Consider the following 16,127-nt stretch of genomic DNA (forward strand, 5'->3'; position numbering starts at 1 on the left):
TCTGAATGGTATGGAATGAGATGGCCCAATAAACACCATTTTGTTAGGATAGGCAAACAAAGTTGAATCATTATATTCTTTACCTATTTGTTTTTTATTTGTTTCAAGTCAGTTAATTTCTCTCAGTAGTAAATGAGAATTGGCAGAATATAAAATCTCCAAAGAAATATTACCTGCAGCATTTATTTGTTGAAACTGTTAGTGATTTACCAACACTCTGACTTGTCTCAATGTAAGGAGCAAAATTACATAAAAGGAGTAAAAAGTAGTAAGTTATTCCTGCATTTATTTTTCACTTACTTGATATGCACTACAGAACTATTTTTCATACAATAAGAAAACTGAGCATCAGAGGCCCATAACAAGTTTAAAAGGACAAACAAATTAAACGTGTTAAGGGTACTTTTCCATTTAGGGTGAAAGCTACACCGAACAGAATGATCTCGAAGTGCTTTACGTGAATTACCTCACAAGATGATTTAGGAGATCCATAAAACACACTCTGTAATTGCATACAGTATGACTGCAAAAGCACCTTGATAGCAGTTGACCCTTTGTTATTAAAATCTTAATCCATTAGCTGTTACTGCTTATTACATAACAACCAGTAGGTCTTGTAAAACACACATTTACAGGAACCACAACAGCATTACTAAAGATCATACTTCAGCTTTGTAATAATTCTATGGTGAACAAAGCTGAGGTATGAAACCACAGGACTGAAAAGCATCATAACTGATCTGAGACTTTCAAAGGCAAAGTCACGGAATGCCACCTCAAATACTGCTACGGAAAGTTTCCAAGAAAACAACTTTTTACTTACTAAAATAAGTTTTTTTAAAATTAAAATTGATTGACTTTTTCAAGTTCAAAATCACTCACAGGTTATTTATAAAATAATCCCTAACTGGGGATATTTGCTTATGTGCCAAAAGAAGCTTGCTTTCTTCCTAGTATGAACCTGAGGAAAATTTACAAATCCTTTTTCTTGTGCTCACAAGATAAACAAACAAAATAAAACCAAAGGCTCTCCTTAATTTAAAGCCCACTCAAGAGTTTATCAAACTGTGAAACTACCAAACATTTTATTTTTTTACCACACATAATGCGTGCACGCACGCACACACACACACAGACGTGTGTGTTCATCAAAACAAACACGTACAAAACAATCCAAACTTAGACATTAATTTCAAGTTTCATGAGACAAATACATGTTTTCCCTGAGGCAAAGGAAAATAGAAGTCTAAAAATTACATTAAGCATATTGGTAAAATTAAATAATACTAAAGGTTAGCTTTTTACTCTAGAACTCTACTTTTGATAACTGATACCTTTAAGGAAAAAATAAATTAGATTTGGTTGATGAAATAGCACACTACTTAATTCATAACTCTAAAAATCATTAAAAATTGGGACAGAGCTTTTGAGGAATTTCCAGACACTCAAGTTACAACAAAAATAGTAATTACGATTTTAAGAGCAATAACTCTTGCCTTAGGACTGACATTCTGTTTACTTACAGACTGTCCATTTATCCCCCGGGGGTCTTCCATTGAAGATTTCTTCTTCCGAATTATATATGGGCTATTAGCTCCACACTTCTTCAAAGACTTCCAACACCCCAGCACCTGTGATGAACAGAGCATCAAGCAGCCGTATTAATTGTGTAGCATGAAATTAAGGACCGATCTTTACATCTGCAGCTTTCCATTCACTAGCATGTATACACAAGTCAGGAATGCTTACCTTCACTGAATGAATCTTTAAAATAAATATTATGGGCTCACTGTTTATCACAGTCTACATGAGCCAAATGTGGCCGAATTATAGCTCAGTGTGTCTGCTGTCAGCAGCTGCAGCCCAAGTCAAAAAAAAAGAATGAAGAGGGCAGTGAGGGAGCTTTCCACACACATTATTTCTGAGCCCAACTATCCAAGAGCCTTTTTTTCTTTTCTTTTTTCTTTTTGAAATTGGTTTCTCCACACTATCTATCAACGTCAGCTGTACCACAATGCCAAGAGGAAATACTAACAAAGAAATATGATTGTAGTCTGAGGGAGAATAAAAGAGAAAAATCTAGAGTTGAGTGTTTTACCCTCAGGGCAAGGATATTATTATACTATTTCTTAGCAAGTTTACTTAGGTCACAGTTTCACGGTTGATCAATTCTGAAACTTCAAGAGACTCAACACCTTCAAGAAGAGTGGGATTTGGGGATGCTGCAAGATATAGACGACGAATGTAGTATTTTGAAATATATTCTATGGTTAGTTATCTTCAAATAGTATTAATATAGCCACAAGGCTGCCTAATTTCATTTCCTAACTCTCAGAATTAATTTTCATACTCAAGTTCAAATGAGGAACCAAGAGAAGTTCTCAGTTTTTCTTGCTTGGTCTTAGCAACTAAGAAATTAATCTATACTCCTCACATCAACTTCAACACAGATATTTAAATAGACATGAAAATTTAAGCAAAAAAAAAAAAAAGAGAATCTTAGTATCACCTAAGGTAATATTACAGAACAGAGAACATACAGTCATGTAAACTTCAGAACCACTTCTTATAAAAGTACTTGAACTTCTGCCTGTAGGCATGGTAAGAAAACCACTACAGTAGAAGTTAAGAGATCTGAATTCAGGTTCTGACTCTACCACTAACAAGTGGAATAACCTCAGGCAAGTGATTTTGGTTCCCTGAGCCTCAGTTTTATTATTTGCAAAATGGGAGACTTTAACTGGATGAGAGCTTAGATTTTAGATTTATAATTTAATGAAAGTATGCATTTACACACATGATTTTCAGGTAAAATATCCAAGCTTGGCTCATTTGGGATGCAATTTTGAAATGCTGGAGTAATTCTCATTTATAATACGATTTTTTGCTCACAATTATCAAGATTGGAAAACATATGCCTTATTCACTGTAAGCACAAAAGTGATGCTTTTTGGACAATATAAGACATAAATAACTAGCTCCTAAAATCTGGACAGTCCTTAGTAGAGCAGAATATTCCTGTAGTTTTAACAAAAAACAATGTCAGTAAATAAAAATCATATGGATCTATTTAAGTCCTGCTAACCCCAAAAAACACACTACACAACTCTATTTTTAATTGCACAAAATTTCAAAACCAAATCTTAAAATCTACTGCCATTGCTTTCAGAGGATTTCTTGCTTAATTAGGGAAGAGATATTATAGAAGCCAGAGTTTTGTGTCCCCCCCCCCCCCCCCCCCGCCGGCCATGGCTTTCTTTACTCTCTGGAGGCAAGTTAACATTTGCAGGTGATAAAGTAGTGTTTTAAAATAATGATAATAATTCTGCCTTACATTGGTAAAATGCTTTACAGTTTACAAAATGTTTTCACATAAATCTCCCACAGTGCATTTATATGTGGTGAGACAAAGTCCAGTCTCATTCCTCACAGAAGGGGGCAGGCCCAGGATAAAGCCCCCTCTGATTTCCCCTAAATTCCCATCTTTTCCATACCTGTCCCGAGAACATGTTTCAATCAAAGCCTGTATATTTGATATTCCAGGATTATTTCCCATGTGTTTCTTTTCCATATTTCCATATTGAACTTACTGAACAGTTTAAGGTATTAAGAATGGTCAAGTTACATGAGCATGAAAGGTATTTCATCTGTCATTTTATTTCTTCTGAAGACGAAACTATTCTGAACAAAATGCTATGTTTGTTACTGTTTCCTGGGCTAAAAAGAGAAGATTGAGATTATTGAGAAGCCAAAAGAGTCAGCATTCATCTAGTTCAGGTAGATGTCTCCACTAAGAAAGACTACGACTCACAAATCACAAAATCACAGAGACCCATGGACTTTATTTACAAATCCTCCTGCTTGCTAAATCAGCATAGTTGTTTCCAGATTTCTACATGTCAATCCAAACCATGAAATATATGCCATGACTGGGTCTACTGATATTTAGGAGCCTGGCTCTGGTAAGCCCTTAATTCCCGTGTTGGACTTGGTCTTTCATGGTTTATAAATAAGCCTGCCCCGATTATAGCACTTATCTAATGAGACTGTCATTATTTCTATACCTGTCTCCACCAGCAGATTGTAGCTCCATGAGGCCTAGGACCATGCTTCCCTCTCTTGTTCTGATCACATATGGCACTCATTAAATATTTTGAATGAATGAATGAATATTATTGATACATAACAACTTCTGACTACATGTAAACTATGAGCTAGAAGTAGATGAGTAGTTAAATGGTGGTGCCATCATTCAGTCAACTTAAAAATGACTCATCACATTTTAGGTCTTCAACATTTGTTCAAACACCCTAAGAAACATGCTCAAGCAAAAACAGGTTAGTTGATTCCTATCTATCTACCTGCTTAGCTACATATTACACACATAGAGAACAGCTATTCATAAAACTATATAGACCTAAAGAGTACTTAGAGTTGAACTTCAAAGAGATTTTGTCTAAACTAAGGTAGTTCCTAGAAAAAAAGGAATAGAAGAATGTCCAAGGAGGTTGATCTAAGTGTAGGATGGAGAGGAAAGATGCATGCTGATGGAAGGATTGGTGACATGAAATTTATGGAGACTTGTAAAGCAGTATGGACAGGTGTCGTGGAGAAGGAAACAGCAACCCACTCCAGTATTCTTGCCTGGAGAATCCCATGGATGGAGGAGCTTGGTGGGCTACAGTCCATGGGTCGCAAAGAGTCAGACACGACTGAGCGACTTCACTTTCACTTTCACTTATGGACAGGTGTTGTGGTATCAAAAGTGTCCCCACAAGGCCAGGTGCCATAAGCCAATCCATATACATCGCATTCACAGCCCCAAGCCATGTGCCCACCTTGGCATCTGGTGCTGAGCAGAAGCAGGCAGATGGCAAGTGGGACAGTGGGAGGATCTGGGCAAGAAGAAACAGGAAGTACTGACTCTGAACTGACCTTTCCAGCACCTGAGGGAGCTATGCCTTCTTCAGTCCCAATCTTCTGGACTGTTGATGAAACACCATGAAACATAAATTTACACAGACTCTTCTGACACAAGATTAATGGAAGCCTTAAGAATTTCCTTTATATTTGGCACTCTCAGGGGAGTGGGGTAGGAAGGAGCCGAAATCATTGTAGACACACCAGCAAAGAAACAATGGCAAATAAATGTTAGATGTGTATGCTGATAATAGATGCTATGGAAAACACCAAATCAGTACTACAATTTGACAAATCTTGCAATCACATAAGACTCCCTTTAGGGGCCCAAAGGCATTATGAAATTGTACCCCTGGTGATTACATTACAATGATACCTCAGTTCAGTTCAGTTCAGTTGCTCAGTCGTGTCTAACTCTTTGCAACCCCATGAATTGCAGCCAGGCCTCCCTGTCCATCACCAACTCCCGGAGTTCACTCAGATTCATGGCCATCGAGTCAGTGATGCCATCCAGCCATCTCATCCTCGGTCGTCCCCTTCTCCTCCTGCCCCCAACCCCTCCCAGCATAAGAGTCTTTTCCAATGAGTCAACTCTTTGCATGAGGTGGCCAAAGTACTGGAGTTTCAGCTTTAGCATCATTCCTTCCAAAGAAATCCCAGGGTTGATCTCCTTCAGAATGGACTGGTTGGATCTCCTAGCAGTCCAAGGGGACTCTCAAGAGTCTTCTCCAACACCACAGTTCAAACGCATCAATTCTTCGGTGCTCAGCCTTCTTCACAGTCCAACTCTCACATCCATACATGACCACAGGAAAAACCATAGCCTTGACTAGACGGACCTTAGTTGGCAAAGCAATGTCTCTGCTTTTGAATATGCTATCTAGGTAGGTCATAACTTTTCTTCCAAGGAGTAAGCTATAGACCCATATTTGGAAATGTATTTCATACACCACTGCAACTAACAAGCGTATTGTTAAAATACAGAATAGTTCTAGATACAGAAACTTTTTTGAGGCTTCCCTAGTGGTTCAGTTGGTAGAGAGTCCACCTGCCGTGCGGGTAGACCTAGGTTCAATCACTAGGTCGGAAAGATCCCCTGGAGAAGGAAATGGCAACCCACTCCAGTATTCTTGCATGGAGAATTCCATGGACACAGGAGCCTGGTGGGCTACAGACAATGGGGTCACAAATATAGGAGAAAAATACATCTATTCCATGCATTCCTGCTATAATTTAAACTCTTCCCAATTCTATAAACCCTTGCTACTTTAAAAAAAAAAAATGGGTTCTGTAAGCCCATATTCACTACTCCACATCGACACTTCCTATTCTTTTCCACCCATTTTCCAACTGCCGGGCAGTTGATAAAATAAGCAACAGCACCTCATTTTACTTGTAAAAATTTTACTTTAGTTCTAGCTCATCACAAGTGTAAGTAGTGTGCAGTGTAGTAGCATATGTGCTCAGTTGTGTCTGACTCTTTGCGACCCCATGGACTGTAGCCACCAGGCTCCTCTGCCCATGGGATTTCCCAGGCAAGAATATTGGAGTGGATTGCCATTTTCCTTCTCCAGGGGATCTTCCTGACCCAGGGCTCAAACCTGCATCTCTTGAGTCTCCTGCTTTGGCAGGCAGATTCTTTGCCATCTTCAAAAACATTCTGACTATTGTCAGATTGAAAGATTGGAAAACAAGAAGCTGAAATAAGCATGCAAGTTACAGAGCCGTGAAATAGAGAAAGGGTCTAGTTAGGCAGGTGGATGGAACTGACTTTCCAGATTGAAGAAAAACAAGGTGAGGGTGCAGGTGGGGATTAATATGATTGGGAGGAAAATAATCCTTTCAAAATTTTTATACAACACATATATTTAAATTTTTCCTGCTGGTTCTAAAAAAAAAGGGGGGGTTAGTTTAGATGACATATAAATCATCTCTAATGAACCAGAGACCCATCAGACACTGTTAGTAACTTGCAGCTCCTTGGATGAAAGAGTATTTTCATTACAACACACCATCACTTTCATCTTTGCCTTCTCACCAAGTGTTGAGTTTTCTAACATTCCTGAGAAGCAGAAGGAAACTAGTGGCTGAACACTGCTTTGTAGAAAAGAAAAGGGCTATTCTGAAATATGTCCCCAGAAGACCACAACTGCAGATTGAATAAACATATCAAATCAAGGGGTCTTTAAGAAAATTTACAAACAGAAGCCTGCAGTGAAATGAACCATTGGATAAATGACCTCCAGAGACTTCTTCAACTCATTATTCCATGAACAGCTGTGTCTCAAGGTGGCTTCTTCTTTGCTTTCCTCACCTTCTTCAGAAATACAGTTATATCAGGGGAGACAGAGATTTGGCATGCTCAGGTGAGTCAGATTCAAAAACCAGATTCTCGCTGACCTTTCCAGTTGCTGGAAGGACCACACTCCCCAACCACAGAAGCGATTAAGGAAAATCAAGCTCAGCTCTATGTTGGTGAAATTCTATGGCTGGGGATGCAATTTCTATAGAAATAAATGTTGACAAGCTTGTTTGCTTTTATAGCTTTTCCACTGATTTACTGGTGCTGCTATTCTAATGTTTGAAGTATGAAGCCTCTGTTCTTTACAGAATGTCTGAATAAATATGACCAGATTTGTGTTTTTACCATATGCAACTTCCTTCAGAGGAAGAATATAAGATAAGGGGATAACCCAATGAGCTGACACTAAGTAGGAAAATGATGATATGTGTTTATTCACTAACTAAAGTTGAATTCAAGCTTTGTTTCCAAGAGTATTAGACCTACACACTATTTCATTGTAGTACTTTTACATTATAAAGAAAATTCTAAACACACCTGTAATTCCATCAACCCAACATGTCTGTATGCACACACAATTTTATATAGCTGTAATCAGAGCAAATATTCACGCTTGTGTTTCTCTGGTTTCTCTTATCGTTTCCTAAGTATTTTACAGTCTGTACACTTATTATTTTAATGCCTGTGTAATATTCCATCAGGGAGATGTTTCCATAAAGTGGGATATTTGGGAATTTTTTCCACTCTTTCACTATAGCATATAACACTTCAATATCTTTATTCAAAAGGTTTTTTCCCTTCTTTTAATTATTTCTTTAAGCATAAATTCCAAATAGAATAATTAAAGGATCAAGAGGTATGATAGCTAAAAATGCTAATTCTTTTCAAGTCAAATTCACTTATTTGGATTTTCCTCTCATAACAACACTGACCCTAGTGGAAGGATGAAACACAGCACTCATATTTATAAAATATTCCAATAAGGTTGCTACAAAAGAATCTGTAATCTTGACAACATTCATGAACCTCCCTATATCAGAGATTACCAAATTTTTGTCTCCATGACAAACTTTTTCATATTAAAACTATTGCAGGGTATTTCAAAGCTTAACTAAATCATTGATACAGGCATCACTATGCTGACAAACGTAGGCATGGTTATCACACTCGTCACCTGCTTTCTTTCACTCAACATTGCTTTTGGAATAGAATCTGTTCTCACAGATTCAAGACAAAAAGTCAAAGTGGGGGACTATACTCAGCATTTTTTAATAACGTATAAGGAAAAACATGTTATTACAAACATTATCACACCTGGGCTTCCCAGGTGGCGCTAGTGGTAAAGATCCCACCTGCCAATACAGGAGACCTGGCTTTAATCCCTAGGTCAGGAAGATCTCCTGGAGAAAGGAATAGCAATCCACTCCAGTGTTCTTGCCTGGAGAATCCTATAGATAGAGGAGCCTGGCCTGCTACAGATCATGGGGTCACAATGAATCAGACACTACTGAAGCAATTTAGCATAAGGAAAAAGGATCTGAAAAATAGATGCATCTATATGTATGTATAACTGAATCATTTAGCTAGCTGTATACTTGAAACTATCATATTATAAATCAACTATACTTCAATTTTTAAAAAACTTTAAAAAAAGTCAAAACACATTTCAGTAAACATGGGATCTTTTTACCATTTTTCTAATCATTTTCCCTCTTACCTTCAGCAAGGTAACTCACCATGTCACATGACTTAGTTGGTTGAGTCTCACAGCCATTGTCGTAAAATAATTTCTACTGAAGCACAGAAGAAGTCAATGTTTCCCACAATGACAACTGGTTGCAAGCCCATAAGGGATTGGAGGAGAGGTGTGCTATATAATAGCACAATGCTTGAGAACTACAGGCCCATAAATCTTTTATGTCATAAAGAAATTCAAGCATCTAAGAAAAAAATCTAAACCATAATTCCACGTGAGAAACTCATCTAAAATTTCACCAGGCTGTTGTATCAGTTCTGCTGCAGTTATTGAATCTGGGGCATTGCTAGTCCTCCACGGACACTGTTTGTCCACAATGGATCCAGAAATAGTTTCTCAGCTTCCCAAGACTCTAGTTTTACTTTTAAAATAACTTCTGCTCTTGAACAACTGGTAGCAAACTAAATTGGTTCCATTCAATGGCTGTTTGCTACTGTCCAAATAACTATAACTAGATGATGAATTTTCTTACTTTATTCAAGGAAAAGGGGATCTGAAATAGCTACTCCTTTGCTTTTGCACAGAAAGCTCTACCATCAAATACCTCTGAAGATGTTAAACATACATCACCAAAACTCATCCATAGGGGTGGAAAGCAGGGGAGTAGACCCAGGGATAAAGATGTGGGTGGGGTGGGGTTGGACTACAGAGGGCATGAGGGAACTTCCCAGGTGGCTCAGTTGGTGAAGGATCCATCTGCCATGCAGGAGACCTGGGTTCCATCAGATCCTCTGGAGAAGGAAATGGCTACTCACTCCAGTAGAAATCTCATGGGCAGAGGAGCCTGGCGGGCTACAGTTCAGGGGTCGCAAAAGAGTCAGACACAACTTGGAGACTAAACCACCACCAGAAACGTTCTATATCTTAATGGCCATGATCATGTGAGTATATATAACTGTTCAAATTCATTGACCTACACACTTTATAAAGTTGATTTTTTTAATGTGCCAAAATTTATATCTCGTATCAATTGTCAACCTCCTTTTTTCCCAGTACCATTAATGAAGCCACAAACGGTGTTGACAGTGATTGCCTTCTTCATCAGGGATGGTAAATTCTTGCCCCTCCAAATCAAACATGACATCAGTGCTGGTCTTTATCCAAATGTTCACCCACCAACACTCCCCCCTAAGGCATGCAACACCTATTTCTGCTTGACTGCTTAATCCACAATAAGTTCAGCTGTCCAGAACAAAAAAGCAGTTTTAGTTACAAAAATAAGGTGCAAACATATTTCTCAGGCTCTGATGTCACTTCTTTTTCTTTCATTTCTTGCTAAAATTCAAAGGCAATTTTAACCATGGATGGAGGCAGAGATGAACAGTCAGCTCACTATATAATGTATTTACTATAGGGGACCCAGATTCCTCATTAGACCTTAGGATGCATGCAGATTACATATGCAGTTCAGGAGCAACTGGGGAATAAATGCCTCGCTGCTCTTTTACCCTTGACAATCACAAACAACATTAAGCAAAGCAATTTCCTCATTTCCTGGCTGCTGACTCTTACTTTTAGTTGCACCTTGACAAGAGTACGGATTGCCTGCTGCAGAATAAGACTGTGGGATTGCAGTCTCAGAGGCCAAAACACCAAAAACAAAGACGGTGATAGAGAAAGCATTAAATGGTCAGAAAAAAAAGGCACTGACTCAAGGTTTCTTTGGATTTCGCTCTTCTTAAAATCAAAGAACAACTTACATTAGAGCAAACCTTGAAATGGTTAACAAAGCCCTCTCTCCTAAATTCACTAAGAGAAGAGCTACCGGGTGACATAATGTAATGAGAATATACATGGTATGGGATGTTGTGATGGAGCTACAGAAGAAAGCTGTGGAAACCAAATTCCATTTAGGGCAGGAATCACCCGAAGCCTCCCTGACTGACAGCCAACTTGCTTCTGCATCTTTGCTTCTGGGGACAGAAATTCACCAACTTGGCATGCCACTTGTACAGCTGGAAGGTTTAACATTTACGAGCCTTCCCCTTATACTGAGCTGAAATAGACCTATCAACACCCTCTCTTCTAGGGTCCATTTTTCTTCTGCACCAACACGGATGTATTTTAATATGCCCCTGATACAAAGTAATCCCTGAAACATCAGAAGATTATGATGATATTTCCTAAGATTACAATCCAATCTCCTCTCAAGCCCCCAAATTTAATTACTCATCTTTTTAGAAATTAGTTAATGCTCTGATTCCCCTCCCCACCCAACCCCCACCACAACATGTCTGTGGTCAGTGGCCTCTGGAGCCAAACACTACCAGCGCTTATGAGCTTAGGGACACACAAACTCTTCTGAAAACGATCTGAGATAGCCATTCAGTTTTGTGTAATATGCCAACCTCAAAACCATTCCATTAGTTTCCTTTTTGGAAGTCACTGGTAGAAATGATGAAGAACAGAAAGCCCCAGACAGCTAGTCCTGATGCAGCCAAGGGGAGAGAAAAAGACATAGGGAAGGTAGGGAGGGATCTGAGTCAGTTATTCTGTCACTCATCAACTCTGTAATCTCGGAAAAATTAATGAACCTTTTGGAACTTGTTTCTTTTTTTTTCCCCACTGTCTTGCATTTATTCACACAGACAATAAGCATTGATACAAATAATAAACACTGCTTTAAATACAAATAAATGGCCCTGGTTTCTAAATAAAACAACTCTAGATAATTCAAAATTAAGTATATTCTAAGTTCCTATTAAAAATAGAAGACTATTTTGCATTAAGTCATGTTTCACCATAACTTTTAGAGGAACTTAAGGATAAAACAGTGAATTCTATACTTTTAGAAGTCACCAGCAAAATGGAAGATAATTCTCCCACCTCCCTGAACTTTCCTCCAAACAGAAAGAGAGTTACTTGCATCTCAGACTGAGTTCATAAATGAAGGAAGAATAACATTTAAAAATATCGGAAAAGTGTTACCTAGGGAAAGGTTATAAAATTTCTTTGAACACCTTCTGTGAATTATGAAACCTCACTATGCTTAAGTTTTGGTTCAAGTTTCTTAAATTAATTTATACTTATGAAAGAAAGAAATGTTAGTCACTCAGTCGTGTTTGACTCTTTGGGATCCTATGGACTGTAGGCTGCCAGGCTCCTCTGTCCATGGAATTCTCTAGGCAAGAACACTGGAGTTAGTTGCCATTCCCTTCTCCAGATGATCTTCCCAACTCAGGGATGGAACTCGGGTCTCCTGCGTTGCAGGCAGATTCCTCTGTCCGAGCCACCAGGGCAGCTCATTTAAACTCATAGGAAAACTTGATGAGCTTGCTTCTTTATCTATACAATGACACCAATAATATCTAATAGGATGGAGAAGGTTGATAATAAATCCTACACATAGTACATACTCAATAAATGTGAGTGGATGTAATAATCATTTAGTAAAGGATGAAAGGTCATAAAACTATAACGCACTACGCTTCATCATTTCTAGTTTCTTACACACTGAAATTATCATAAGTCAATTGTGTAAGGATAGCTGGACACTTCAGTATTTCAGGTTACTAAGACAATTAGCGCAACAATCTTGTTCTTGTTATGCTCCCTCTCTTTAATTATCTTTTATGAACATTTTGACGTTTTTATAAGCTAAATAATCCTACTAATTGATGTTTTCATACTTATTTTGTAACATCTTATATTAACACTTTCCTCTGCCTTTTCCCCACGGCCTTCATATGTTCCAAATTGTGAAACATGTTAGCTTCTGCTCTCTTCCAAATAGGGAACAATCTGACTGAGTCCATTTGGCCTGACATCAAAGCCCTTTCCAGTCTGTCCCCAGCTGAGGTCCCTCTGCATCTCTCCTGCGTCCAGGCTCCCTACTCACCTGCAGTTTCCCCAGACTGTTTCCCAATGCCCTTAGTGATGAAAGCTCTCTACTCAGAGGACACACCTTCCACCCAGATTGCTAAACAGCCTTCAAGGCCCATCCAGTCCTGCGTCCAGGAAGCCTGTTCATATATTTCCCCATCCAAGTGCTAGTCCTATGAGTCACAATTGTCCACCAAACCGCTCCTTCAGGGCAGAAACCATCTGAATCCATGTAACAAGATGTTCAGTATATGGCACATTTCCCAGTGCTAGGCTGAATGGACACTTCTGAGCTAGAGACAGAGGACATTCAGGGTTCTAGGGTCTCTGAACAGGATGGAGGAAGGCCTTCCTTGGCCTCCATGGACATCCTGCTCCTCCATCAGTCCTGCTCTTCCCATTTACCCGGCATCCTCAGTGCTGACACCACTGATTCTTTGGAATATATAATCAACTTACATTTCTTAACAGGTCTGAGATCTTCTCTCACCCAATTTTTCCCCCAAAATCTGGACATATTTCATTTTATAATTGGAAGAAATTTGTTTTACAATGTTGTGTTGGGTTTTCACACTACAACTCAAATCAGCCATGCTGTGCTTGGTGGCTCAGTCGTGTGTGACTCTTTGCAAGCCCATGGACGGTAGCCGGCCAGGCTCCCCTGTCCATGGAGATTTTCCAGGCAAGAATGCTGGAGTGGGTTGCCATGCCCTCCTCCAGGGGATCTTCCCAACCCAGGGATCCAGCCCAGGTCTCCTGCATTGCAGGCAAATCACCCATAATTACACATATATCACCTCCCTCTTGAACTTCCATCCCGTCCTCCCCATCCCACCTCTCTAGGCTGCCACAGAGCGCCAGGCTGGGCTCACTGTGCTACACGCAACTCTGCACCAGCTTCTAGAAGCCTTGAGTTTTAGGAGATGACTTACCTAGCTAGTGTTAGTCAGTCTGGCTCCCAGAACAACAACAAAAAAAGTAGGTGTAATTGGCTTTGGAGGGCATGGCAACCCGCTCCAGTATTCTTGCCTGGAGAATCCCTATGAACAGAGGAGCCTGGCCATCCATGGGCTTGCAGAGAGTCAGACACAACTGAGCCACCAAGCACAGCATGGCCGATTTGAGTTGTAGTGTGGAAACCCAACACAACATTGTAAAGCAAATTTCTTCCAATTATAAAATAAAATATGTCCAGATTTAGGGGGGGAGATTTGGATGAGAGACGATCTCAATTGAAGTAAACAATGATAGTTGTTTATAACATTTGAATCATTCTCACCTTCCTCCGTCCATCTTCATCAAAGCTAAAGCAGAGATCCTGTTTATTTTTCCTCGCTTCCCTAATTATTCATAGAATCATAATACCTCACCCGCGTTGACCTCCTCCAAGTCATCTGCTACTTCTTTTAACTGGTCTCTTTGAATTGGACCAAACAATCCACTTTGGGCCAAAAGACGTAACTCCAGGGGCTACAACGCACTAAATGTTCGTTTGTCCAGACTGCTCCCCAAATATTTCCTATCACTGGAGCTTCAAGCACAAGCACCCGTCCAAGAGAGCAATCGCAACAGCAAATAAGGCCAAGATGACCGCCCCCCCTTTCCGTCCCCCGACTTCCCCATCAGTCATCACCTCCCCCGAAAGAAAACCCACCGGCCCCAGACACAGCCCTCACGTGAAGCGCCCTGATGCCGCCGAGGGCCGGGGGCGAGGCCCGCGTCCCCCAGCGGCCCGCCCGACGCGCGTCCCCATTATTGCGCGCGCGCCGCCGCACCCTTCCAGGTGGCTCCGCGTACCTGGCGGCGGTGCCCACGCCGAGAAGGAGGCCGAGGAGGCGGCGGCGCGGGGGGCGCGTGGCAGGCGGCGCGCGCGCGATCACAGGCAGGGGTCGGGGCGCCGCGCCTGGCTGCACCCACTTCTCTCCCCCCACCAACGCCCCCCAGACGCGATCGCCACCCTCCTGGCGCGGGTGGGGCCGCGGGCGTCGCGGCCCCGGGCTCTCTCGGCCGCGGCCTCGGAGCCCAAGGGTCAGATTTCTTTTCACAACAAAGTCTCCTGGTCACCGCAACCCCACTGGAGGCCAAAGCCGGCCGGGCGGCCCGGGCAGGGGCGGGAGCGCGGCCGCCGGGGGCCACGGTGGGAAGGGAGCGCGCGAGGGGAGGGTGGCCGGCGACCGGGCCCGGCGGCTGGACTTACTCGGGTCACAACTTCGGCGACGCGGGGCCGAGGAACCGGTTCTTCCAAAACCAAACCGAAAATGGGTAACGGAGAGGCCGAGGCAAGAGGGGTTCTGTGCTGGTGTTTAGGGCCAAAACTGCTCTGGCTTCCAGAAATTCGAGCCAGTGGAAGCTTTTTTCTTTCCTTCTGAAATGCGCCTGTGCCTCCTGGTCGCGGGCCGCCCTTGGCGCGGCTCTAAGTGCTCAGCGACGCGGGGGCCGGTACTGGCGAGGGGAACCCTCCTTCCAGCACCCCGGGTCTTCGCAGTACCCCCTTCCCCTCCAACCGCCCTCCCCCCAACCCCCTCACTGGGCTCCAACTACCCTCGCCCGCAACCTGGAGTCTGGGCCTGCTGCCCACTCCCCCAGGGGTGACTCGGACGCCTGGGCCCTCGCGATGTTTCCACGGAGCCAAAGGGTGGTGGGGTTTTCTCTGTTAACAAGAAGGAACTAGGTGGAGGTGGGTGGAGTGACACGGTGATTTTTTTTTTTCATGGTGGGGTGGGGAGGGTATAAAGGAATAAGCAGTCCGACTGAAACTTATCAAAACGTCCAGAATTCAAATAATTTTGCAATTGGTCTTAAAATCATGTACTCTTCTTAGAGCTAGGGAAACTGGCCCGAAGAGTGGTAAGTGGATTCCCCAGAATAGTGCTTGGGGGCCTGGACTAAACTTCCACGTCTAACCCTGTATCCTTACTATTAAATGTTTTACCTTTCTGGGCATCAAGGTACCTTTTGGGAGGGTAGGGGAGAGATTCTGTCACCTCAGAGTCCCTTCGCATCTGTAATAGGGGCTAAAGAGACTCTAGATTCAACCTGTAAAGAATTTGAGCATTGGATGAAGGGTGTGTGTGTGTGTGTGTGTCTGTGTGTCTGTGTGTGTGTCTGTGTGTTTGAGAGAGAGAGAGAGAGAGACTCAATAGTGTCTGACTCATTTGTGACCCCATAATCAGTAGCCTGCCAGGCTCCTCTATCCATGCAATTTTCCCAGCAAGAATACTGGAGCAGGTTGCCATATCCTCCGCCAGGGTATCTTCCAGACCCAGGGATGGAACACTTGTCTCCTGCATCTCCTGCAGTGGCAAGTGGATCCTTTACCACTTGTGC

The 16,127-nt window shown here is 41.7% G+C and overlaps 1 protein-coding gene across 8 annotated transcripts in view; it reads right to left on the reverse strand.

The window, feature by feature from the left end:
- EYA1 (EYA transcriptional coactivator and phosphatase 1) overlaps positions 1–15,469 on the reverse strand; it is a 374,655-nt gene extending 359,186 nt beyond the window's left edge. For 4 of the 8 annotated variants that reach the window (XM_069600239.1, XM_069600237.1, XM_069600238.1 and 1 more), the window contains exons 1-2: positions 14,998–15,469; positions 1,524–1,631 (exon numbers count right to left, since the gene is read on the reverse strand). In XM_069600239.1, the coding sequence (XP_069456340.1) occupies positions 1,524–1,556 (33 nt within the window). In that variant the 5' untranslated portion in view covers positions 1,557–1,631; positions 14,998–15,469. Of the gene's footprint in view, positions 1–1,523; positions 1,632–14,597; positions 14,724–14,997 lie in introns of those variants that run through there. The other 4 variants (XM_069600240.1, XM_069600236.1, XM_069600247.1 and 1 more) reach the window with 3 other exon arrangements.
- Between the last annotated feature and the right edge of the window lie 658 nt (positions 15,470–16,127).

Source organism: Ovis canadensis, chromosome 9 (genome assembly GCF_042477335.2).
Source record: "Ovis canadensis isolate MfBH-ARS-UI-01 breed Bighorn chromosome 9, ARS-UI_OviCan_v2, whole genome shotgun sequence".
In the NCBI taxonomy this organism is placed as follows: Eukaryota; Metazoa; Chordata; class Mammalia; order Artiodactyla; family Bovidae; genus Ovis; species Ovis canadensis.